At 41.4% G+C, this 27,194-nt stretch overlaps 1 protein-coding gene across 2 annotated transcripts; it reads right to left on the minus strand.

Moving 5' to 3' along the window:
* Positions 1-2,198: 2,198 nt before the first annotated feature.
* On the minus strand, positions 2,199-27,194 carry stard7 (StAR-related lipid transfer (START) domain containing 7). Of its 2 annotated transcripts, XM_038965006.1 has the most exons (9): positions 27,139-27,192; positions 26,253-26,645; positions 18,802-18,971; positions 13,300-13,349; positions 12,045-12,155; positions 11,649-11,731; positions 5,622-5,721; positions 5,417-5,501; positions 2,199-4,905 (listed from the first exon to the last, which is right to left on the minus strand). In XM_038965006.1, exons 2-9 carry the CDS (start codon positions 26,579-26,581, stop codon positions 4,739-4,741), a joined length of 1,095 nt encoding a protein of 364 aa, XP_038820934.1. In that variant the 5' UTR covers positions 26,582-26,645; positions 27,139-27,192; the 3' UTR covers positions 2,199-4,738. The 2 variants fall into 2 exon arrangements, with proteins under 2 accessions (XP_038820934.1, XP_038820933.1); XM_038965005.1 differs by having other exon boundaries at positions 26,253-27,194.

The following is a 27,194-nucleotide window of genomic DNA, read 5'->3' on the forward strand; positions in this document are numbered from 1 at the left end:
AGGTGGTGAAGGTAGGAAACAGCACCTCCACAATGCTGACCCTCAACACAGGGGCCCCAAAAGGGTGCGTGCTCAGCCCCCTCCTGTACTCCCTGTTCATCCATGACTGCGTGGCCACGCACGCCTCCAACTCAATCATCAAGTTTGCAGACGACACAACAGTAGTAGGCCTGATTACCAACAATGACGAGACAGCCTACAGAGAGGAGGTGAGGGGCCCTGGCGGAGTGGTGACAGGAAAATAACCTCCCTCAACGTCAACAAAACGAAGGAGCTGATGGTGGACTTCAGGGGACAGCAGAGGGAGCACGCCCCTATCCACATCGACGGACCGCATTGGAGAAGGTGGAAGCTTCAAGTTCCTCTGAGTACACTTCACTGACAATCTGAAATGGTCCACCCACACAGACAGTGTAGTGAAGAAGGCGCATCAGCGCCTCTTCAACCTCAGGAGGCTGAAGAAATTTGACTTGGCCCTTAAGAACCTCAAAAACTTTTACAGATGCACAATTGAAAGCATCCTGTCGGGCTGTATCACCACCTGGTATGGCAACTGCACCGCCCGCAACCGCAGGGCTCTCCAGAGGGTGGTGCGGTATGCCCAACACATCACCGGGGGCACACTGCCTGCCCTCCAGGACACCTACAGCACCCGATTTCACATGAAGGCCAAAAAGATATTCAAGAAAATCAACCACCCGAGACACGGCCTGTTCACCCCACGATCATCCAGAAGATGAGGTCAGTGCAGGTGCATCAAAGCTGGGACCGAGACTGAAAAACAGCTTATATCTCAAGGCCATCAGACTGTTAAATAGCCACCACTAGCTGGCTACCCCCTGGTTACTCAACCCTGCACCTTAGAGGCTGCTGTCCTATGTACATAGACATGGAATCACTTGTCACTTTAATAATGATCACATACTGCTTCACTCATTTCATATGTATATACATTATTATACTGTATTTTAGTCAATGCCATTCCGACATTGCTCATCCTAATATTTATATATTTCTTAATTCCATTATTTTACTTTTAGATGTGTATATTGTTGTGAATTGTTAGATACTACTGCGCTGTTGGAGCTAGGAACACAAGCATTTGGCTACACCCGCAATAACATCTACTAAATATGTGTATGGGACCAATAAAATTTGATTTGATCATGTTCTTCAGACTTTTAGGATATTGTTTTCCCCCTCCAAAAACAGTACTGAGCACATTCCCTGGTTGGTTTGGTACCCTCCAAGATCATCATTAAGCTCGGGGCCCTTGGTCTGAACCCCACCATGTGCAACTTGGTCCTTGACTTCCTGATTGGCCGCCCCCAGGTGATGAAGGTAGGAAACAGCACCTACACAATGCTGATCCTCAACACAGGGGCCCCACAGGGGTGCGTGCTCAGCCCCCTCCTGTACTCCCTGTTCACCCATGACTGCGTGGCCACGCAAACCTCCAATTCAATCAAGTTTGCAGAGGACACAACAGTAGTAGGCCTGATTACCAACAATGACGAGACAGTCTATAGGGAGGAGGAAATTCATTAGAATTTGACAAATTATGTCTGTGCGCAGCGCTTCTAAAAATGAATCTTTCACTCAGCTCTTCACGTGTCAAATGTCAGATTTATATGACACGAAACTCTACTGAAGTGAGACTTTGTCCTTGGGTTTCTTGGCTATTTACATGATTTTGTTCACAAGCTAGGTCAATCTCACAGGCACAAACATGACCCGAGTCGCATTACCACGGTCTCCTCCCACCCTTAAAGTGGCAGGTGAACATTGGGTCTCTTTTGAGCTATTTTGGTAATGAAATTAACAATATACCACATTACTACTAGTAATATTTTTGCCTGTAAAAAAAATCTGAGTGACTAGTGAATCAAATAGTTTTATGCCCTGTTCATAACCCATCAGTTGTTTTTCAGGGGGCGTTGAAGCCATTGTACAAAAACAAAATAACACATCCAGGAAGGAGCAGCTTGGTATTGAAAGAGTAAAAACCACACAACTTACAGGAATGACTCCTGGGTCAAATTCCTGTTATGCAGCCCCAAAACAGGATGCTCAGATGGCATTTGATGAAGACATTGGCACTACACTTGCTAAAGCAGGTGAACTAGATAATGACCCTTTATAAACTATTTTTAAATAATTTTTCACTAGTTATAGTGTAACCAAAGATTAAGGCAACATACAGTATACTTCAAATTGGTTTATTGAATCATATTAGTTGCTCAATTTCAACATAGAATCATACAATGACAACTAACTTCTTGCCAGGTTCCATATATTTTCCCAACTCTTTTCAATTAATATATTTTACACAATTTCTAAAGGAATCAACTTCTGGAAATCATATCCAAGGTGTTAAACTGCATGTTGAAAAAAATATATAAACAGTATATTGAACACACAATTGTAGTCTAGAAAGGGATAGCACACCAAAACGTTACAATCGCCAGAATTACATTCTCAAACATTGCATACAGTAGTTCAATATAGAAATCAGTTTTATGCTCTGCATACACATAGCTTTGACCATCATTAAACAAAAGCTCAACTAAAGGTAATTAATTTCCTCTCACATGTACAATATCTCAAAACACACCATATGCTGACAATCATATACTGCGGACAGTAAAACAATTTTCACCTGTGTGTTTATCACAAAGAGTAGGTAAACGATCTTTTGTTATTTCAGACTTCATGGGAGTAAGTTATCTTAAAGGCCCAGTTGAGTCAAAGGTGTGTTTTATAGCATACAGTACAGCAGCTGATGAAACTAGCAAATGTTAAAAAAAAATAAAAATAAAAATATGAGTTATTTCCTGATAGTTGCTGGTTGAAAATACAATCTACACGGGGCCTTCTAATCAGGTTTGCATGAGTGGGAGTGTCAGATTTCCTTAGTGAGATCACCATGCGGTAAATAGGTTAGGAACTCTGTTATGCATGTGTCTGCCAATAGCAGCTAGACTACTCCCAGATAGAATTTATCGAAATTCTGAGTTTTTTTGCCCATTTTAATATAATCTATTATAGTAAGGTACAGTTGTTACCCAGAAATGATTTGATATTCATATAGAAACTGCTCCATTGGACCTTTAATACATGTGGGACCCAAGAAATTACAAAACTGCCCCTTTGCATTTAAATGTATTGAACTATGGTATCTTTTCAATGCAACTTCAATGAACTTTTAAATTTCTCAGTATTTGTGACCTACCAACAATCGGTTTTCATGGAACTGTAGTCATGCATGTATACTGGTACCATAAATTAATGAAACTTTGCCTGGAAAATTCTCTGTTTATACCAATATCAGTAACAGAAAAAAAAAATGACATACAGAAAAAGGTGCTCCTTCAATTGTACCAGATTGTCAGGCCGAGCAGAGAATTCACACATGCCCCTTACTCCAGTGAGTCAAACAGTTAATAAGATTAGGTCTAAGTAGTTTGCAGAACCATTTACACATCAAGACTGAAGAAAAATAAAACGCAATAAAGATTACACATAAACGCATGATCTTACTAAACCCTTGCCTTCCAAAGCTCATCAGTAATAGAACAATTGTTGCACTACTTTCACTGTTAAGGTACAGTAAGAGTTTAGCAAACATATTCCTCTGTAGCGCAAACTAGCGAGCAGTCGGTTTTAATCATGTCTGTTCCATAACTTTGAACTTAGTTCTCAGTAAGTAACAGTATTTCAGTCATATCCATTCAATTGAAATACAGATATTTAGGTGGCACAAGAAAACACACACTTTTATTACATTTTTTTTTTATATATATAGTTTATTTGATAAGGGCATTTTAACATGGACAGGTGGAGGGGAACTGCAATGCAAGTGAAATAAAAAACATCAAGCATTTGTACCATAGTTACTGAGGACTTTTGCAGTTACCATAAGACACCTTGTGGACAGGAAGACACTGGTAGTCTTCAGAAGGCTGTTAGAAGTGTGGTGACCTGGCAGTTTAAAACACAAGGAGTGACAGACAAATAAAAGTTAGAACCCCAGTTCTGCAGAGAGCAAAACATCAAAATCCCAAAATGTGAAAGACCACAAGAGCCCTGAAATACACTTGTCTGTGGAAGTCAATATACCAGGGCATTCAGCTCCAAAGCGTGTTCCTCATGTTCCTGATATCACAGCGGGTTTAATTATTGATGTTCTTCTTTCTCTGTTGTATGAAATAACTATAGGTATGTATTTATGTAGCGAAGCCTTTACAGTAAGATATTTAAGTGCTGATGTGACCAGATAAGGGATCCAAACAAAGTAGCTGGAAGAAACTAGTAGACATGGTGGATGGAGGGAGAAAATGCTTTGGCAACATCTCTATAGGGGTAGTATTTTTGGCTCAGTCTCACTAGTTGGTGAAGCAGCTATTTAGCAAAATGAGGCATGAGGATGTTGGCTGTCTAGCACAAGTGTCGCAAGGCAGGAAGTCCCAGTGGAAATCCTCCTGGCAGCAAAAGCGGAGACCTTTCTCCGAAGGGCTCAACTGCTTGTTGGTACAGTCCATGCTGTTCATTACAATTCTGTTATCAATAACCAGTCTGTGGAACAAGTACTGAATATCTTCAACAAATGTATATTCCAGTTTCATTATATCCCATCCACCCTTGTGTCCAAAAGCTTGTGAGTTTGGGGGTGGTTGTTGTATGTGAGCAGGTGCAGGTTAAATCAAACTCCCCACCACTGCTAAAAAGACATGGTCCCTTAAGCGTAGATTTGCCCAGGGCGAGTGTTGTCCCCAAGGCGGTCCTGGCTGGGCTGGTGCTTGGTGTCATTGGACTTTATGACACTGGCATAGTCGTAGATCCCTACCTCCAGGTTCTTAGCCCTAAGGGCTGCAGTATGCAGTTTCTCCAGAAAGTCAGGCATACCTATGAGGGAGGAGGGCAACAGTTGATAACCAGGACTGAGGATAACATACAACCACATGGAAAACCACCATCATCTGATAACAGACTGTAGACCACAATGACCTATTTATATTAAAAGAAAAGGGTTTGATTGAATAGGCCCCAAGGTGACTTTCCATCCAGATAAAAGTAAATCAGACCAAGAAACAAAGCACTGAGCTACAATACCAGCAGATTCAGCTTGTTGGGCATGTTGAATCAGCCAATTACTATACCCCAGCTACCTCAAGCTAAAAATAAAATGATCCCTGGCCCATTGAGTTAGGTCTCAATAATTGTGCATAGTTAGTGGCTGCATTTGATGGAAAGATCAGGATTTGACTTACTTTTGTGCCCTACTGCCCTTCAGTGAAGCAATTCTGTGTCTATTCAGATAAATATATTTTTTTATTGTTGATATTCCAACAATGACTACATCCAGTTTACACCTGGGTATAATCATTAAGCTCCATGAAAAGAAACGAGAGCTCACCACTAGACACCATCCAGCTCACACAGTAGCGGGGAAAGGCGGTCTGAGGGTCGTCGCTGTAGGTCAGAAGGTAGTCAAAACCATTCTGTGGGACAGGACGAAATAAGGTCAGATACTGTAATCCAACATGCACACACATGCACGCATATAACTAAATATTGCCCAATTATGACATTATCTATGTTTTATGATAAACTCTATTCACCTCATCAAAGGTCTTGTGAGGTCGGATGACCATCTTGGACTGGTATGAGTGGACTCGGACGTAGTCCTGAGTTTCCGGGACTCCAGGATGTTGAACCGCTCTAAAATGGCACAAAAAAAAAGGACGGGAGATAAATAAATTGTATTCCAAGCATAAAAAATAAAATTGATACAAAAAGTAGCGCTGGGCAATATGGCCAAAATATATCATGGTATTTTTCTAAATTTGACAGTATTTTGTTTTTGAAAAATTAAAAGTTCTACATTTGCTTTATGAGTAGTTTGTGACCCTATGGTGGCAACATGCCTTCAAAGTGATTTCAATGGGTCTTTCTCCATTCTGATTGTTTTATACTGTTCAGTTCAACCCAAAATAATTTCCTGCATTTCAAATCAAATTTGATTTGTCACATGCACCGAATACAACAGGTACCGACCGACCTTACCGTGAAATGCTTACCAACAATGCAGCTCAAGAAATAGAGTTATGAAAATATTTACAAAATTAACTAAAGTTATAAAACAAAAATTAAAGTAACAAGACAATAATGAGGCTACAGTTGAAGTCAGAAGTTTACATACACTTCGGTTGGAGTCATTAAAACTCGTTTTTCAACCACTCCACAAATTAATTGTTAACAAACTATAGTTTTGGCAAGTCGGTTTGGACATCTATTTTGTGTATGACAAGTAATTTTTCCAACAATTGTTTACAGACAGATTATTTCACTTATAATTCACTGTGTCACAATTCCAGTGAGTCAGAAGTTTACATACACTAAATTGACTGTGCCTTTAACAGTTAGGAAGTCGGAAGTTTATACACCTTAGCGAAATACATTTAAACTCAGTTTCACAATTCCTGACATTTAATCATAGTAGAAATTCCCTGTCTCAGGTCAGTTGGGATCACCACTTTATTTTAAGAATGTGAAAATGTCAGAATAATAGTAGAGTGTGATTTATTTCATCTTTTATTTCTTTCATCACATTCTCAGTGGGTCAGAAGTTAACATACACTTAATTAGTATTTGGTAGCATTGCCTTTACATTGTTTAACTTGGGTCAAATGTTTCAGGTAGCCTTCCACAAGCTTCCCACAATAGGTTGGTTGAATTTTGGCCCATTCCTCCTGACAGAGCTGGTGTAACCGAGTCAGGTTTGTAGGCCTCCTTGCTCGCACATGCTTTTTCAGTTCAGCCCACAAATGTTCTATAGGATTGAGATCAGGGCTTTGTGATGGCCACTCCAATACCTTGACTTTGTTGTCGTTAAGGCATTTTGTCACAACTTTGGAAGTATGCTTGGGGCCATTTGCGACCAAGCTTTAACTTCCCGACTGATGTCTTGAGATGTTGTTTCAATATATCCACATAATATCCATCCTCATGATGCCATCTATTTTGTGAAGTGCACCAGTCCCTCCTGCAGCAAAGCACCCCCAAAACATGCTGCCACCCCCCTGCTTCACGGTTTGGATGGTGTTCTTTGGCTTGCAAGCGTCCCCCTTTTTCCTCCAACATAACGATGGTCATTATAGCCAAACAGTTCTATTTTTGATTCATCAGACCAGAGGACGTTTCTCCAAAAAGTACGATCTTTGTCCCCATGTGCAGTTGCAAACCGTAGTCTGGCTTGTTTATGGCAGTTTTGGAGCTGTGGCTTCTTCCTTGCTGAGCGGCCTTTCAGGTTATGTCAATGTAGGACTCGTTTTACTGTGGATATAGATACTTTTGTACCTCTTTCCTCCAGCATCTTCACAAGATCCTTTGCTGTTCTTCTGGGATTGATTTGCACTTTTCGCACCAAAGTACGTTCATCTCTAGGAGACAGAACGCGTCTCCTTCCTGAGCGGTATGAAGGCTGCATGGTCCCATGGTGTTTATACTTGCGTACTATTTTTCGTACAGATGAATGTGGTACCTTCAGGCGTTCGGAAATTAGCCTATCAGAAGCTTCTAAAGCCATTACATCATTTGCTGGAATTTTCCAAGCTGTTTAAAGGCACAGTCAACTTAGTGTATGTAAACTTCTGACCCACCGGAATTGTGATACAGTGAATTATAAGTGAAATAATCTGCCTGTAAACAATTGTTGGAATAATGACTTGTGTCATACAAAGTAGATGTCCTAACTGACTTGCCAAAACCATAGTTTAACAAAAAAAATTTAATGACTCCAACCTAAGTGTATGTAAACTTCCAACTTCAACTGTAGGTAGGGGTAAAGTGACTATGCATAGATAATAAACAGCGAATAGCAGCAGCATAAAAACTAAATGGGGGGGGGGGGGGGGGGGCAATGTAAATAGCCTGGGTGGCCATTTGATTAATTGGTCAGCAGTCTTATGGCTTGGGGGTAAAAGCTGTTAAGGAGCCTTTTGGACCTAGACTTGGCACTCCAGTACCGCTTGCCATGCGGTAGCAGAGAGAACAGTCTATGACTAGGGTGACTGGAGTCTGAATTGTTTGGGCCTTCCTGACACCGCCTAGTATATTAGGTCCTGGATGGCAGGAAGCTTGGCCCCAGTGATGTACTGGGCTGTACGTACTACCCTCGATGCTGAGGAGTTGCCATACCATGCGGTGATGCAACCGGTCAGGATGCTCTTGATGGTGCAGCTGTAAAACTTTGAGGATCTGGGGACCCATGCCAAATCTTTTCTTTCTACTGAGGGGGAAAAGGTGTTGCCATGCCCTCGTCACAACTTTTTTGGTGTGTTTGGACCATGATAGTTTGTTGGTGATGTGGACACCCAGGAACTTGAACCTCTCGACCCGCTCCACTACAGCCCCGTCGATGTGAATTACCACCATATAAATAATAGTGGCCACTTTGAATACAGTGTTGTTTGACATGACAACGAATGAAAATGCCAGGGATGAGTTATTGTGACAGGGTAGGAAACAAAGTGATTGTCAGTGTTTCTTAGGGGACCCTATAACCTTTGGCTACATTAAATGTTTCTTCGTGTAGCCAACATATTAATGCTTTGCCTATTCCCCTTTGATTTAGAAGATACTGTTGCACAGAAAACATGCTGAGTTAAGTCTACACCAGCACTGGTATCAGGCAGTACTAGCTATCTACGTTTGTGCTGACTCAGTATATTTATTAGCTAGCCAGCTAACGAGCAATTAGCATAAGAAGCTAACATGATTTAGCTAAAACTTGCTAAGACAAAACTAGCTGTTTGCAGATTTATATATAACGCTTGTGGATTTATATTAAGCAGCAAAGCAGAAACATTGTTGTCATCAACATTGTTGCATGTGCTACATTGACCATGCAGACTGAATGCAAGTGTCTCGTGGTCAAGGAATAAAAAATGCGCTACTTGAGTGACGGGGCAGGGCTAGGTCTGTGTGGAAAGAGGCATGGAGAGAGAGGAGAGTTAAAACTCAAGTAGCGGTGTAAACTATAAAAATGGACATTACACACAGCATATCACATTTAACAAACCCCAAATATTCAAAATACTGTTATAGAAGGTAAAGTAAAAACCCAAACCAGTCCCTGCATCATTGCAGGTATATAGTAAAATACGGTAAACCGCCCAGCCTTAACGAAATATTGCCTCATGTAATGCACACATGTAAACTCAACAAAAAAAGAAATGTCCTCTCACTGTCAATGGCGTTTATTTTCAGCAAACTTAACATGTGTAAATATTTGTATGAACATAAGGCCCTCTTCGCTGGCCATGGCAGAACACTGACAGTCCTGTCTTGCAGGAAATCACACACAGAACGAGCAGTATGGCGGGTGGCATTGTCAAGCTGGAGGGTCATGTCAGGATGAGCCTACAGGAAGGGTACCACATGAGGGAGGAGGATGTCTTCCCTGTAACGTACAGCGTGGAGATTGCCTGCAATGACAACAAGCTCAGTCCGATGATGCTGTGACACACCGCCCCAGACCATGACGGACCCTCCACATCGATCCCGCTCCAAGGTACAGGCCTCGGTGTAACGCTCATTCCTTCGACAATAAACACGAATCCAACCATCACCCCTGGTGAGACAAAACCGCAACTCGTCAGAGAAGAGCACTTTTTGCCAGTCCTGTCTGGTCCAGCGACGGTGGGTTTGTGCCCATAGGCGACATTGTTGCCGGTGATGTCTGGTGAGGACCTGCCTTACAACAGGCCTACAGGCCCTCAGTCCAGCCTCTCTCAGCCTATTGCGGACAGTCTGAGCACCGATGGAGGGATTGTGCGTTCCTAGTGTAACTAGGGCAGTTGTTGTTGCCATCCTGTACCTGTCCCACAGGTGTGATGTTCGGATGTACCGATCCTGTGCAGGTGTTACACGTGGTCTGTCACTGCGAGGACGATCAGCTGTCCACCCTGTCTCCATGTATCGCTGTCTTAGGCGTCTCACAGTACGGACATTGCAATTTATTGCCCTGGCCACATCTGTAGTCCTCATGCCTCCTTGCATCATGCCTAAGGCACATTCACGCAGATGAGCAGGGACCCTGGGCATCTTTCTTTTGGTGTTTTTCAGAGTCAGTAAAAGGCCTCTTTAGTGTCCTAGGTTTTCATAACTGTGACCTTAAATTGCCTACCGTCTGTAAGCTGTTAGTGTCTAAACGACTGTTCCACAGGTGCATGTTCATTAATTGTTTAAAACCCTTTACAATGAAGATCTGTAAAGTTATTTGGATTTTTACGAATTATCCTGAAAAAGGGACGTTTATTTTTTTGCAGAGTTTATTTGAATTAGGGCTGTCAAAGTTAATACGTTAGTTAAGTTGAGTAACGCTGTACATTTGATGCATTTAACAAAGTTACATTTTTTTTTACCCAAAAGTCTGTTTCCGCACAGACACTTTTGTGCAACAACACGTTCTTGTCCTCTCGGACAGCAGCTAGAAGTCTCATGAAACTCAAACAACTATGCTTAGGTGACCAGAATTTGGAAATAAAAATCTATGATTTGTTTATTTTTATTAGAGGGCGATGGGGGATTAGATGTGTGGAAATAAATAAATAAATATAGTTCCATGACATCGTTTTTTAACTATCAATTTTTGCTAGCCCTTTCAAATGTTTATTTAGGGCTAATTGGGGACAATTTCGGGGACAGACCACCAAAATCGTGGACGTCTGTTCACCCAACACATTTGAAAGAAAACGTACAGAAATTTCAAACATAAACACATTCCCAAGCGTTTTAGATAACAAGAAAAAAAACATTTGCACAGAAGTAGCGAGCTAGTTAAAGGGATAGTTCAGGATTTTGTCAATGAAGCCCTTTATCTTCTTCCCCAGACTCCGATGAACTCGTGGATACCATTGTTATGTCTCTGCGTGCAGTTTAAATTAAATTGCTAACTAGCATTAGCACAATGACTGGAAGTCTATAGTAACTGCTAGTACACTAGTAGATGCCACAGATTGTCGTTGCGCTAATGCTAGTTAGCATTGGCTCACAAACTACCTCACTACCTTCTCATACTGGATGCAAAGATAAAAATGGTATCCATGAGTTAAATCGGACTCTGGGGAAGTAGAAAAATGGCTTCATTGCCAAAATCCCCAAGCTAACCAAATGAGAAAATGTAGAATGCCATGGCTGAATGCCTCTAGATTCAACTCGATTTCACACAGATTTTAAAATCAGAACAGAACTACCATTCAGCTACTGTTTTTGTTATAGTTCTCAGGTCAAAAGATTTAAGCAAATTATCCTCATTCGCTAGTAGGTAGAAGCTTGACTAGTTAATTTTGAAGAACAGATTAGAAGAAGCCTAGGCTAAATTTAGTAGCTAGCTGTATGCTATTTTACATGAACCTGGCTGATGTTATTGGAGTTTATTTGGGGTTTTCTTCCCTTATAATCAAAATATATTATACCTACAACCCAATATGGTTTAAAATTGAAACATCTTTAATTAGGGTCATATTTGAACAATCACAAATGTGATTAATCTTAGTTACCAACAGAAAACCATACGATTAACTATTTGTATCATTTTTGACAGCCTTCATTTCAATATAACTACTTGACATGAAGTCACTCACCTGGAGATCAGGACCATCAGATTATTCTCCACATCAACGTCATAGCGACGCACATAAACATAGTCTCTTGAGTACATGGGATACTGTGGGAAGATAATACAACAAATCAAAAAACCAAAACGTAGGATAACTAATTGTTGTCATCTGTGGACTATGACACAGCCCTTATTTCAGGAAAAACATTGCTTTCTTCCATAAAATACAACACTATGCTTGCATATCTGTAATAATCAAATCGAGAACACATGAACAAGGCAAAAACATGCAGCACTCAGTCTAGAAATGTTACAATGTAACAGAGAAACCACCGAGGAAATGAAAGCATATCGTAAGTGCATGACTTTGATAAGCACGAGTTCTGCATTTCTAGTATGTGAGTTGGCAGGGGGAACTTACAGGGAAATGCGTGGCCCAGTGTACAACCTCTGAGCCTGTGTTGACGTCCCTGTCCACCACCTCCAGCTTAAGAACTAGAGCATCCCACTTTTTCCTGTACTCAGTGTCCAACTGCGGCAAAGGGCAGTGCGTGAGACGAGAGGAACAGAGGTTTAAATTTAGCACACACATACAACACGTAGAGCTACATATCTCCACACAAACCTTACACTCCAACAAGGGCATTTGGGTAGACAGACACGAACGGCGATAAGCACAGACACGCAAAGGGAGTGTATGAACATACAGGACTTCAGGTGCTGAATGTACACACAAGCCACTTGCACATTTTCTACTGAATCATTTCTTAACAGGTTCATTAGCTAGGTTTCCATCCAATTGGCGACAGATTTTCATGTGAATATTCTAAAATCCGCATAACAATATGCACATTTTCCCCACAGAGATGCTTTTCCGTTAAATTGACTTGTTGGGGATAAAAGGCTGTGTGTGACAGTGCACATAAATACCTTTTGCACTTACATTTCCATGTACCGAATAATACAAATGAAATTAAAGGCAATGAAACATTGCCTTTAACACTGATGGTTTGCTCACACATTTTTTTTTGCGTTAAATAGAGTTCGCCCACTCTGTTATTGGCACATGCACTCTAGCCAACAGCTCGCAGATACAGTGAGATTATTATGGACAAAAGAGCGATATTATTTCTATTTGTCAAATGGCAGCCAAGCATCAATGATCCTGTCACCAGAATAAGAACCTTCATATTTATTGGAAAGAAGCATCAAGCTCATAACCTTGAACTTTCACCACCCTGTGAAGTTCATCACTTGTTTAATCTGTACCCTACTAAACCACATTCTTTCCTGACAAGTTGTAGTGGGTGGACCACAATACATGTCACCAAGTTATGATGGTTATTATATAAATATTGGCGCATGATGATGGTTATTATATAAATATTGGCACAAGTGTTTCACGCATAATATTTATTTTATCGACATCAAAAGTATCCCACCTTGTCTAACGTACTTTGTATTGTCGACATTTGGAAAGTTTACAGACAAATGTTCTGTTTTCATCAGGCGCGACATTACATTTTTAAAATCCGACATATACTATACTCGCATAAAAAGTTGGGATGGAAACTTGGTTAGTGAAGGTACAAGTTCTCTTGCACACATTTTAACATTCAAAATTAAACTATTATACCAAGTCAAGACAGTTAGCATAAAATAAACCTGCATAGTACCTGAACATTGAAGAACTGTCTGGGGGTGACATCGTTGTAAGAACCCAAAACTGTGAAAAGATTAGAGGGAAAAAGGTGTTGAGTGTTAATAATGACACTCAGACATGTAGATGATGATCATGGCAATAAGAAGGAGGGAAAAGAGTGCAAATGTACATCAAAAAGGTTGATGAAATTATGACATGCCAGATAGAAAAGGTACAGTGCATTCGTAAAGTATTCAGACTAGAGGTCGACCGATTATGATTTTTCAGCGCCAATACCGATTATTGGAGGACCAAAAAAGCCGATTAAAATCGGCCGATTTTATTTCTTTATTTGTAATAATGACAATTACAACAATACTGAATGAACACTTATTTTAACTTAATATAATACATCAATAAAATAAATTTAGCATCAAATAAATAATGAAACATGGTAAATTTGGTTTAAATAATGCAAAAACAAAAGTGTTGGAGAAGAAAGTATAAGTGCCATATGTGCCATGTAAGAAAGCTAACATTTGGCCTCCCGGGTGGCGCAGAGTCTCTGGGTTCGCGCCCAGGCTCTGTCGCAGCCGGCCGCGACCGGGAGGTCCGTGGGGCGACGCACAATTGGCCTAGCGTCGTCCGGGTTAGGGAGGGTTTGGCCGGTAGGGATATCCTTGTCTCATCGCGCTCCAGCGACTCCTGTGGCGGGCCGGGCGCAGTGCGCGCTAACCAAGGGGGACAGGTGCACGGTGTTTCCTCCGACACATTGGTGCGGCTGGCTTCCGGGTTGGAGGCGCGCTGTGTTAAGAAGCAGTGCGGCTTGGTTGGGTTGTGCTTCGGAGGACGCATGGCTTTCGACCTTCGTCTCTCCCGAGCCCGTACGGGAGTTGTAGCGATGAGACAAGATAGTAATTACTAGCGATTGGATTCCACGAAAATTGGGGAGAAGAGGGGGTAAAATGTATTTATTAAAAAAATAAATAAAAAGAAAGCTAACATTTAAGTTCCTTGCTCAGAACATAAGAAAGCTGGTGGTTCCTTTTAACATCAGTCTTCAATATTCCCAGGTAAGAAGTTTTAGGTTGTAGTTATTATAGGAATTATAGGACTATTTCTCTCTATACCATTTGTATTTCATTAACCTTTGACTATTGGATGTTCTTATAGGCACTTTAGTATTGCCAGTGTGACAGTATAGCTTCCGTACCTCTCCTCGCTCCTACCTGGGCTCGAACCAGGAACACATCGACAACAGCCACCCTCGAAGCAGCGTTACCCTTGACAACTACTCCAAGTCTCAGAGCGAGTGACGTTTGAAACGCTATTAGCGCGCACTCCGCTAACTAGCTAGCCATTTCACATCGGTTACGCCAGCCTAATCTCGGGAGTTGATAGGCTTGAAGTCATAAACAGCGCAATGCTTGAAGCACAACGAAGAGCTGCTGGCAAAACGCACGAAAGTGCTGTTTGAAGGAATGCTTACGAGCCTGCTGGTGCCTACCACCGCTCAGTCAGACTGCTCTATCAAATCATAGATTTAGTTATAACATAATAACACAGAGAAATACGAGCCTTAGGTCATTAATATGGTCGAATCCGGAAACTATCATCTCGAAAACAAGACGTTTATTCTTTCAGTGAAATACGGAACCGTTCCGTATTTTATCTAACGGGTGGCATCCATAAGTGTAAATATTCCTGTTACATTGCACAACCTTCAACGTTATGTCATAATTACTTAAAATTCTGGCAAATTAGGCGGTCCAAACTGTTGCATATACACTGACTCTGCGTGCAATGAACGCAAGAGAAGTGACAATTTCACCTGGTTAATATTGCCTGCTAACCTGGATTTCTTTTAGCTAAATATGCAGGTTTAAAAATATATACTTCTGTGTATTGATTTTAAGAAAGGCATTGATGTTTATGGTTAGGTACACATTGGAGCAACGATACGCACCGCATCGATTATATGCAACGCAGGACACACTAGATAAACTAGTAATATCATCAACCATGTGTAGTTAACTAGTGATTATGATTGATTGTTTTTTATAAGATAAGTTTAATGTTAGCTAGCAACTTACCTTGGCTTACTGCATTCGCGTAACAGGCAGGCTCCTCGTGGAGTGCAATGTAATCAGGTGGTTAGAGCCTTGGACTAGTTAACTGTAAGGTTGCAAGATTGAATCCCCCGAAAAAATCTGTCGTTCTGCCCCTGAACGAGGCTGTTAACCCACCGTTCCTTGGCCGTCATTGAAAATAAGAATGTGTTCTTACCTTCTCTAGGGTAGGGGGCAGCATTCGGAATTTTGGATGAAAAGCATGCTCAAATTAAACTGCCTGCTTCTCGGGCTCAGAAGATATGAGATGCATATAACTGGTAGATTTGGATAGAAAACACTCTAAAGTTTCCAAAACTGTTAAAATAGTGTCTGTGAGTACAACAGAACTGATTCGGCAGGTGAAAACCTGAGAAATTTATTCGGGAAGTAGTTTTTTTTGTTGGTTTTGTAGTTTTCTATTCAATGCCATTACAGTATCCATTGACTTAGGACTCAAATTGCAGTTCCTATGCCTTCCACTAGATGTCAACAGTCTTTAGAAATTGTTTCAGGCTTGTATTCTGAAAAATGAGGAAGTAAGAGCAGTCAATGAGTGTACCCTAAAGTGTCAGAGCTTTTTCATGTGCGCGACCGAGAGATAGCCTTTCCTTTGAAATATTAGCGATTATTTAGGCTAAAAACAACCTGAGAATTGAATATAAACATCGTTTGACATGTTTCTATGAACTTCACGGATACAATTTGGATTTTTTTGTCTGCCTGTTTTGACTGCGTTTGAGCCTGTGGATTACTGAAGTAAACGCGAACAAAACTGAGTTTTTTGGATATAAAGAGACTTTATCGAACAAAAGGAACATTTGAGTAAATGAATGTCTGCTGAGTGCAACCATATGAAGATCAAAGGGATTCATTTTATCTCTATTTCTGACTTGTGTAACTCTTCTACTTGGCTGGTTACTGTTTGTAATGATTTGTCTGCTGGGCTATGTTCTCAAATAATCGTAAGGTATGCTTTCGCCGTAAAGCATTTTTTAAATCTGACACCGTGGTTGGATTCACAAGAAGTTAATCGTTAAACCCATGTAAAATATGTTTTGTTTTCTGAATTTTTATAATGAGTATTTCTGTATTTAAATTTGGCGCCCAGCAGTTTCACTGGCTGTTGAAGAGGTGGGACGCTAACGTCTCACGTACCCAAGAGAGGTTAACTGACTTCCCTAGTTAAATAAAAAGGTGTAAAAAAATAAATAAAAATCAGCTAAATCGGTGTCCAAAAATACCGATTACCGATTGTTATGAAAACTTGAAATCGGCCCTAATTAAAATCGGCCATTCCGATTAATCGGTCGATCTCTAATTCAGAGCCCTTGACTTTCCACATTTTGTTAAGTTACAGCCTTATTTAAAAATGTATTAAATAATTTCTCAATCCACACAATAGCCCATAATGACAAAGCAAAAAGAAGTTTAGATTTTTTTTGCGAACGTACAGTATATATATATATATTTTAAAAAAAAACGGAAATATCACATTTACCTAAGTATTCAGACCCTTTACTCAGTACTTTGTTGAAGCACCTTTGGCAGCTATTACAGCCTCGAGTCTTCTTTGGTATGACGCTACAAGCTTGGCTCACTTGTATTTGGGTTTCTCCCATTCGCTCTGCAAATCCTCTCAAGCTCGGTCAGGTTGGATGGGTAGTGTCTCTGCACAGGTATTTTCAGGTCTCTCCAGAGATGTTCGATCGGGTTCAAGTTTGGCTCTGGCTGGGCCACTCAAGGACATTGAGACTTGTCCCGAAGCCACTCCTGGGTTGTCTTGGCTGTCTGCTTAGGGTCATTGTCCTGTTGGGAAGGTGAACCTTCATCCTGAGCGCTCTTGAGCAGGTTATCATCAAGGATCTCTGTACTTTGCCTCGATCCTGACTAGTCTCCCAGTCCCTGCCGCTGAAAGACATCCCTACAACATGATGCTGCCACCACCATGCTTCACCGTAGGGATGGTGCCAGGTTCCCTCCAGACATGATGCTTGGCATTAAGGCCAAAGAGTTCATTCTTGGTTTCATCAGACCAGAGAATCTTGTTTCTCATGGAGAGTTTTTAAGAGTTTTTAGTTTTTAGTTGCCTTTTGGCCAACTCCAAGCGGGCTGTCGTGTCTTTTACTGAGGAGTGGCTTCCTTCTGCCCACTCTACCATAAAGGCCTGATTGGTGGAGTGCTGCAGAGATGTTGTCCTTCTGGAAGGTCTCCCATCTCTACAGAGGAACTCTGGTGCTTTGTCAGAGTGATCTTCAGGTTCTTGGTCACCTCCCTGACCAAGGCCCTTCTCCCCTGTGTAAGTGTAACCGATGTGAAATGGCTAGCTAGTTAGCGGTGGTGTGCGCTAGCAGCCTTTCAGTCGGTGACGTCACTTGCTCTGAGACCTTGAAGTAGTGGTCCCCCTTGCTCTGCAAGGGCCGCGGCTTTTGTGGAGCGATGGGTAACGATGCTTCGTGGGTGACTGTTGTTGATGTGTGCAGAGGGTCCCTGGTTCGGGCGAGGGGACGCCATAAAGTTAAACTGTTACATAAGGACTGACGCCAGAGATCAGAAGTAGGTACGGGTAGTCAACATTTAATAAGGAACAGACATGAAACAAGACAGGCACAGCGTCAGCACACAGGCAAAACAACGACATTCAACAATCACTGCAGCAGCAGGGAACAGAGATGGGGAACTGACAAATATAGGGGAGGTAATAATCAGATGATTGAGTCCAGGTGAGTCCAATAATACGCTGATGCGCATGACGGGGAAAGGCAGGAGTACTAATGGTGGCAGGAGTGTGTAATGCTGCTCAGTTTCGCTGGGTGGCCAGCTTTACGAAGAGTCTTGGCGGTAACAAACTTCTTCCATTTAAGAATGGAGGCCACCGGACCTTCAATGTTGCAGATACTTTCTGGTACCCTTCTCCAGATTTGTGCCTTGACACAATCCTGTCTCGGAGCCCTACCTACAATTCCTTCAACCTCATGGCTTGGTTTTTGCTCTGACATGTACTGTCAACTGTGGGACCTCATATTGACAGGTGTGTGCCTTTCCAAATCATGTCCAATCAATGGAAACAGGATGCACCTGAGCTCAATTTGGAGTCTCATAGCAAAGGGTCTGAATACTTTTGTAAAGTTTTCTATTCATTAGCAAAAATGTCTAAAAACCTGTCATTATGTTGTATTGTGTGTAGATTGGATTAAATAAACATTTCCTCATCATTTTAGATTAAGGCTGTAAAAGATGTGGGAAAAGTGAAGGGGTCTGAATACTCATTCTGAGTGTCAACAATCAATAAAATGTATTTATAAAGCCCTTCTTACATCAGCTGATGTCACAAAGTGCTGTACAGAAACCCAGCCTAAAACCCCAAACAGCAAGCAATGCAGGTGTAGAAGCACAACACAAAGCTATAAGTGACAATGCAGGCTGACCTCTGTATTCCCACAAGTGGCTTCCCTCAATGGGCCGCCTCCACACTTTGAAGTTATTCTTCTCCATGACAACCTCCCAGCCGGTCTCCACCTGCCCTGCAGCCTTCTCCTTTTCTGAAGATGCACTCAGATTCTTCACCTTCTCCAAAGCTTGGAGCTCTAGTCCACATCTGGGGAAGTGTGCAGGGATAGAGATCTTAACACGGTAATATCACAGTACCAAAATGTCATGATACCAACATTTTAGAATACCGTAGCACCATTTCATATGATACTTTTTCCAGCCCTAGCAATCTAAAAAACCTGCTACAAAATGTTTATAAATTCAGTTGAATTGAAGCAACTGTCTCTGGTATGCACAGGTCCAATCATATTCACTTCCATGCTCACATAACGTGTAGCAGCTGTAATCAGCCAGCATAACCCCCTACCAGCCCTCCCTCACATGCTTCTCTCCTTCTGCTCTTCATGCGCATCCTCAGTCAGTTAAAAAAAAATCTACATATTTAGCAGTGATGGAGAGCAGGGATGCAGACCCAGATGAGTCTGTTAGATTTGTACATTTGTTACATTGGAGCAGCGCGCAAAGCGAGCAATGTTGATACATTGTATGATTTCAAATAGCCTGTTATAACTAAGAGCACAGACCAGTCTGAGTTTGAAGTTCACTGTCATGCAGCCTCAGTGTCAGAGGGGTAAAATGGAGCACTGCTTGGCTACAGGCCTACTTGCAGCTTCACAGCAAAGAAAACGGCTTGTCTCAGAGCCTAAATGGTTAAAAAGTGAACCATACTACTGGAGATACCTACTTTAAAATGGGATTCATGCACATTTGATATAATTTTACAAACATGTCGCAGGCCGTGTTATACTAATCCCGGGTCGCTAATTATTGGTTTGATAAGACTGTTCAGTCATGTTACCTAGCTAGCTAACAACCTGGTAACTTGACAGTAGGTTTAGGCAAATGTAATTGGCACAGGAAGAAAGGAAAAGGGTATGCTACTCAAAAAGGTAGGAATCATACGCCTAATCTAAGCCTAAACTACAGTTGAAGTCAGAAGTTTAAATACTTAGGTTGGAGTCATTAAAAAAATAATAATAATAATCAACCACTCCACAAATTTCTTGTTAACAAACTAGTTTTGGCAAGTCGGTTAGAACATCTACTTTGTGCATGACAAGTAATTTTTCCAACAATTGTTTACATCTAAAAGGACTTAGACCATGACAACAAGATTATCTGGTCTGATGAAACCAAGATTGAACTCTTTGTCCTGAATGTCAAGCGTTACATCTGGAGGCAACAGGCACCATCCCTATGGTGAAGCATGGTGGTGGCAGCATCATGCTGTGGGGATGTCTTTCAGCGGTAGGGACTGGGAGACTAGTCAGGCTCGAGGGAAAGATCAACGTAGCAAAGTACAGAGAGATCCTTGATGAAAACCTGCTCCAGAGCGCTCAGGACCTCAGACTGGCGCAAAGGGTCACCTTCCAACAGGACAACGACCCTAAGCACACAGCCAAGACAACGCAGGAGCGACTTCGGGACAAGTCTCAATGTCCTTGAGTGGTCCAGCCAGAGCCCGGACTTGAACCCAAAGTCAAACTCATCCCATACCATCTCAATTAGATTGAGGTTGGGTGATTGTGGAGGCCAGGTAATTTGATGCAGTACTCCATCACTCTCCTTGGTCAAATAGCCCTTACACAGCCTGGAGGTGTGTTGGGTCATTGTCCTGTTGAAAAACAAATTATAGTCCCACTAAGCGCAAACCAGATGGTATGGCGTAAGTGTGCCTTGAATTCTTAATAAATCAGTGTTACCAGCAAAGCACCCCCACACCATCACACCTCCTCCATGCTTCATGGTGGGAACCACACATGCAGAGATCATCCGTTCACCTACTCTGCGTCTCACAAAGACACGGAGAGTGGTACACAGAACCAAAAATCTCCAATTTGGACTCATCAGACCAAAAGGACAGATTTCCACCGGTCTAATGTTCATTGCTCGTGTTTCTTGGCCCAAGCAAGTCTCTTCTTATTGGTGTCCTTTAGTAGTGGTTTCTTTGAAGCGATTCGACCATGAAGGCCTGATTCATGCAGTCTCCTCTGAACAGTTGATGTTGAGATGTAACTGTTACTTGAACTCTGAAGCATTAATTTGCGCTGCCATTTCTGAGGCTGGTAACTCTAATGAACTTATCCTCTGCAGCAGAGGTAACTCTGGGTTTTCCTTTCCTGTGGCGGTCCTCATGAGAGACAGTTTTATCATAGCGCTTGATAGTTTTTGCGACTGCACTTGGAAAGAAACAGACATTTTCTGGATTGACTGACCTTCATGTCTTAAAGTAATGATGGACTGTCATTTCTCTTTGCTTATTTGAGCTGTTCTTGCCATAATATGGACTTGGTCTTTTACTAAATAGGGCCATCTTCTGTATACCTACCCTACCTTGTCACAACATCGGAATTTCTTTCCTTTTCGGAAATTAACATGGCATACCTGTTAATTGAAATGCGTTTCAGGTGACTACAACATGAAGCTGGTTGAGAGAATGCCAAGAGTGTGCAAAGCTGTCATCAATGCAAGGGGTGGCTACTTTCAAGAAGCTCAAATATAAAATATATTTTGAATTGTTTAACACTTTTTTGGTTACTACATGATTCCATATGTGTTATTTCATAGTTTTGATGTCTTCACTATTATACTACAATGTAGAAAATAGTAAAAATAAAGAATAACCTGGAATGAGTAGGTGTGTACAAACTTTTGACCGGTACTGTATGCATGCATGCATGCGTCTATATCTCAATCTAGAACAGGATTATCTATTTTGGATGCAATTTCAATGGAGTTGATGGAACGATAGGAAGATTGCGAGAGAGTGCTTGCATGTGCACTTATTTAAAGCAACGATATTCTTATAATAGGCTGTTTTATTTAAAAAATCTTTACAATTAAAAAAAACAAGGTGACCTCCGAAAGCCAGATGGAGATGTGTAAATTAGAAGTGCATTCAGTCTTTATATTACTGTAGTATAGGCTATGCTGCAGCAAATGTAGGCCTACCAGTCACAATAAAAAAAAAAGTTAACATGAGGTCTACATGCATTGTGAACTCAGCTCCATACTGGGATGGGCTGTCTGTGCCCACCCTGAGTGTTTATTCATCATGCAGAGGCCGTAGAGAAGCCAGAATTATATTATTGCATAAAATTTAACAGTTCCATTTCACACCATAATGTTCATATAAATAATGAATTATAAATTTACCAGTTTCTCACAGTTATTTATCCTGGGAACAGGGAGTGGTTTGGGGCAGTAAATCTCAGTAACCAGGTTCCCACCCTTCAACCCTAGTATAAACTTAGAAAATACATTTATTGAAAACGATATATATATTTTTTTTTAAGTTTAACGGTACTGAAAAATCATCCTGTGGCTATTTCCAAATACCCCGATATACAGCATATAAAGGCATGCTGGTAGGCTTGATCACCAAAGATGAGAAATCCTATAGGGAGGTCAGAGGCCTGGCAGTGTGGTGCAAAGACAAAAACCTCTCCCTCAACGTCAAAAAAGACAAAAGATTGTAGACTACAGGAGGGCCTAGCATGCCCCCCATTCACATCGACGGGGCTGTAGTGGAGCGGGTCAAGAGCTTGAAGTTTCTCGGTGTCCGCATCAATAAGGACCTATCATGTTCCAAAACACACCAACAAAGTCGTGAAGAGGGCACGACAACACCTCTACTCCCTCAGCAGGCTAAAAAGATTTGACATGGGCACTCAGATCCTCAAAAAGTCCAACAGCTGCACCACTGTGAGCAGCTTGACTGGTTGCATCCCAGATTGGTATTGCAATTGCTTAGCATTTGACCGTTAGGCGCTACAGAGGGTAATGCGTACGGACCAGTAAATCACAGGGTCAAGCTCCCTGACATCCAGGATGTCTATACCAGGCGGTGTCAGAGGAATGCCCTAAAATGTGTCAAACACTCCAGCCACCCAAGTCATAAGCTGTGTTCGAATACTCATACTAAACCGCACTAACCGTACTATTTCTGACAAATTTAGTATGTAGTATGCTTATTGGTCATAGTTAGTGTGCCAAAAGTTCCCAGATGTCGTACTAAATTAGCCAAAATACGAAGTATATAAGCAGTGCACAATATATTTCCTTGCTTTCAGGGCAAGTAATGCAATTCAGAAAATGGGCGTGGCTTCACAACGTTTTCAGATTTTAAGAAAATAGTGGAAAATATGCAGCCGAAGTCCGACGAGAGCGTATACAAACTCATTGCTTTATGACAAATGTTAAGAAAATGTTGAGCAATGTATAGTCGTTGTGCGTCCACAAAGGACATTGTTCATTCTGGCTATCTTCTCCGATTTCAGAGTGTGCCTGAGCGCAGAATACCTGATGAATTTACAAACGCTAAAAACCCCATTGAATATATGGCCGGTGTCAGTAAACATCTGCAAAAAAAGTGGAATTAAATTGTTGCCAGCAGCACAGTTACAATCACAAATGCTCTGGATAACATGAAAACAGCCTAACCAGCTCTGCTAGGGCAATTAAAATGGTCAGATTGAGGCCTTCTCTCATTTGTGTCAGGAATTAGCTAGCAAGCTAGCCAACTTTTTAATTTATTTCACCTTTATTTAACCAGGTAGGCTAGTTGAGAACAAGTTCTCATTTGCAACTGCGACCTGGCCAAGAAAGCAAAGCAGTGTGACACAGACAACAACACAGAGTTACACATAGAGTAAACAATAAACAAGCCAATAACACAATAAACAAGTCAATGACACAGTAGAAAAAAGAAAGTCTATATACAGTGTGTGCAAAAGGCACGAGGAGCTGTTAGCTTGGGTGCTTGACTGTCGTTTTGAGCCGAGCGTTCTGACCTCACCTCTACTCCTCGGCCAGAGACGCACTCCGAGAGCGAAACACTCCGAATTTATGAATGGAAAATCTGACAAACAACGGTCTGCAATTACAAACGCCTAGAGCGCACTCTGGCACTTACAAACACACCCAAAATCGTAAAATGTCTAGCTAGTCATTTGTTATGCTAACAAGCTAGCAAGAAGTTGCCGAAGCACTAGTATGCACAACTGAAAGATTACCATTTGTTTACAGTATACTAAAATGAACTAATAGTATGTAGTATATACTCATTAAGTATGGGTATTCAACACAGCTATAGACCGTTATCTCTGCTATCGCATGTCAAGCGGTACCCAAGCGCCAAGTCTGGGACCAAAAGGCTCCTGAACAGCTTCTACCCCCAAACCATAAAACTAACTGTCATTAATCAAATGGCTACCCTGACAATTTGAATTGACCCCCTTTTTATTTGCACTGACTCTATGAACACTCACTGGAATCTACCCATACATACTACACTGACACTCCAATACACACCTTTCAGAAAGTATTCACACCCCTTTACTTTTTCCACATTGTTGGAAAAGCCTGAATTTACACAATTATCTATAACAATTATCTATAAGGTCAAATTTCATTGATAGATGGGTAAAAAATAATTTATATATATAATTATTTTTTAACTCTATAATATATATATATATATATATATATATATATATATACACACACACACACACACACACACACACACACATTCTCACTCAGTTGCCGGATAGGAAGGAAACTGCTCAGAGATTTCACCATGAGGCCAATAGTAACTTTAAAACAGTTAAGCATCCATTAAGGATGTGATAGGAGAAAACTGAAGATGGATCAACGTTGTAGTTACTCCACAATACTAACCTAATTGACACAGTGAAAAGAAGATAGCAGGTACAGAATAAAAAGACTCCAAAACATGCATTCTGTTTGCAATAAGGCACTAAAGTAATACTGCAAAAAAATGTGGCAAAGCAATTTACTTTTTGTCCTGAATACAAAGTGTTGTGTTTGGGGCAAAACCAATACAACACACTACTGAGTACCACTCTCCATATTTTCAAGCATAGTCGTGGCTGCATCATGTTATGGGCATGCTTGTAATTGTTAAAGGAGTAGGGAGTTTTTCAGGATAAAAAAAATTACAGAATGGAGCTAAGCACAGGCATAATCCTAGAGGAAAACCTTGCTCAGTCTGCTTTCCACCAGACACTGGGAGATTAATTCACCTTTCAGCAGGACAATAACCTAAAACAGGCCAAATCCACTGGAGTTGCTTACCAAGAGAGTGAATGTTCCTGAGTGTCTCATTTACAGATTTGACTTAAATCTACTTGAAAATCTATGGCAACACCTGAAAATGGTTGTCTAGCAATGATCAACAACCAATTTGACAGCGCTTTTAGAATTTTGAAAATAAAAAAACGGCCAAATGTTGCACAATCCAGGTGTGGAAAGCTGTTAGAGCCTTACTCAGAAAGACACAGCTGTAATCGGTGCCAAAGGTGCTTATACAAAGTATTGACTCAGGGGTGTGAAAACTTATGTAAATTAGATCTGTATTTAATATTCAACATGTTTTCACTTTGTCATTATGGAGTATTGTGTGTAGATGGGTGAGAAAACAATTGTATTTAATCAATTTTGAAATCCGGTTGTAACAAAATGTGGAATGAATCAAAAGGGTATGAATACTTTCAAGGTACTGTAAACGACATATGCTCATACATACACGCATATTGACGCCACTCACACGCTGCTGCTACGCTGTTTATTACACGTTGATTGCAGTGGAGGCTGCTGAGGGGAGGACGGCTCATAATGGCTGGAACAGAGCCAATGGACCGGCATCTAACATGCGTTTGATACCATTCCATCAATTCCGCTCCAACCATTAACACAAGGCCACCCCCCCCCCCCCCCCCCCCCTACATAATTACCTCCACATACCCCTGCACATTGACTCGGTACTCCTTGTATATAGTCTTGTTATTGTCATTTTATTGTGTTACTATTACCTTTTTTGCTAACTCTGCATTGTTGGGAAAGGGTTCGTGAGTAAGCACCCATTTACACCTGTTGTATTCAGCGCATGTGACAAATAAAATTGTATTTGAAACAAAGCATATTGCCCGCTTTCACATTGCAGGACAAGGTTGAAGCAAAGATAGGCCTAATATTCCACACCTGCATTAAACAATTGGGGAAAATCAAGTGTACAATTTGGCACAGTACAATATGCACACAATGTTTCACATGATTCACTGAATGTTAGTTGCCAGACTGCCGCAGGGGTATGACAAAACATGTATTTTTCCGTTGGTAACCAGTTTATAATAGCAATAAGGCACCTCGGGGTTTGTGGTATATCTCCAATATACTACGGCTAAGGTCTGTATCCAGGCACTCCGCGTTGCGTCGTCTTTATGAGCTGCCCTTGCAGTGTTATATTGTCCATATACCACACCCCCTTTGGCCTTATTGCTTAATTGTAAGTAACAGCATGTACCTGTGTAGTTCTTCATCTCGAACCTTCTCGTCCTCCCACATAAATACACCAGCCAGTGCAGCCACAAGCTTCCCCGTGGAGGCGTGCTTGCTCTGGAGTCGACGCCATATGCTTCCTACCAGAGTCCACCTGGTTCGCTCCGAGTACAGGTTTGAGTAGAGCTCTCCAATCTGATGAGCGCGTCGAAGCCTCTGGCCGGTCACAAAGCTACAATGGTTGGCAAAAATTGACAGCAGGCCTTGCTTCTTCTTGTCAGATCTCGCTTTTTCACTCGTGCCCACCCCCGATCTCTGGAGCCATGACAACAACAGGCCAATGCGTCGTCCCATCCACGAGGTGGTTACGGATTTGCCCTTGCCAATTCCCTGTCTCAGTGCATTACTGCTTTGAAACCTAACAGCACATACACTGATTTCACATAACGCTATAGGACGCCATTGTATAGACTGAAACATGCTGCAGGTTGTGCAAGTTCAACAACTAGAAGTGGCCGCTAATTAAAGCAAGTGGTTGGATTGGAACACTTGTTACCAACAATGTCACGTTGTGACGCTGTCAATATTGACGGCAAACTACGAATAATTTACATAACTATAAGAAGCAAACCACACTGACAAATATGCAGATTGTGCCAACGTTAGCTGGTTATACAGCTAGGTTGTTCCTTTACAGGCCTAACAAAGTATCAAGGTCCCATGCTCTTAATACATTTATGACGTTAGCTAGCTAACGTAAACTACGCAAGACAAGAGCACGAGCCAAGCACTATCTACCATGGAACAGATTACCTTTGCACAGCGGGCAGATTACGTACAGTTTTTTTGAATAGTTGTATAAGCCGCTATTACTTTTAATTGTGCTCAATTCGGTTAAATTACTAGCTCACCAATTTCACGTTTTTCTTGCACATCGCAGTCAGTCGACCTGATCCCTAGCTTCCAC

The sequence above is a fragment of the Salvelinus namaycush genome, chromosome 26 (assembly GCF_016432855.1).
Source record: "Salvelinus namaycush isolate Seneca chromosome 26, SaNama_1.0, whole genome shotgun sequence".
NCBI classification, from domain to species: domain Eukaryota; kingdom Metazoa; phylum Chordata; class Actinopteri; order Salmoniformes; family Salmonidae; genus Salvelinus; species Salvelinus namaycush.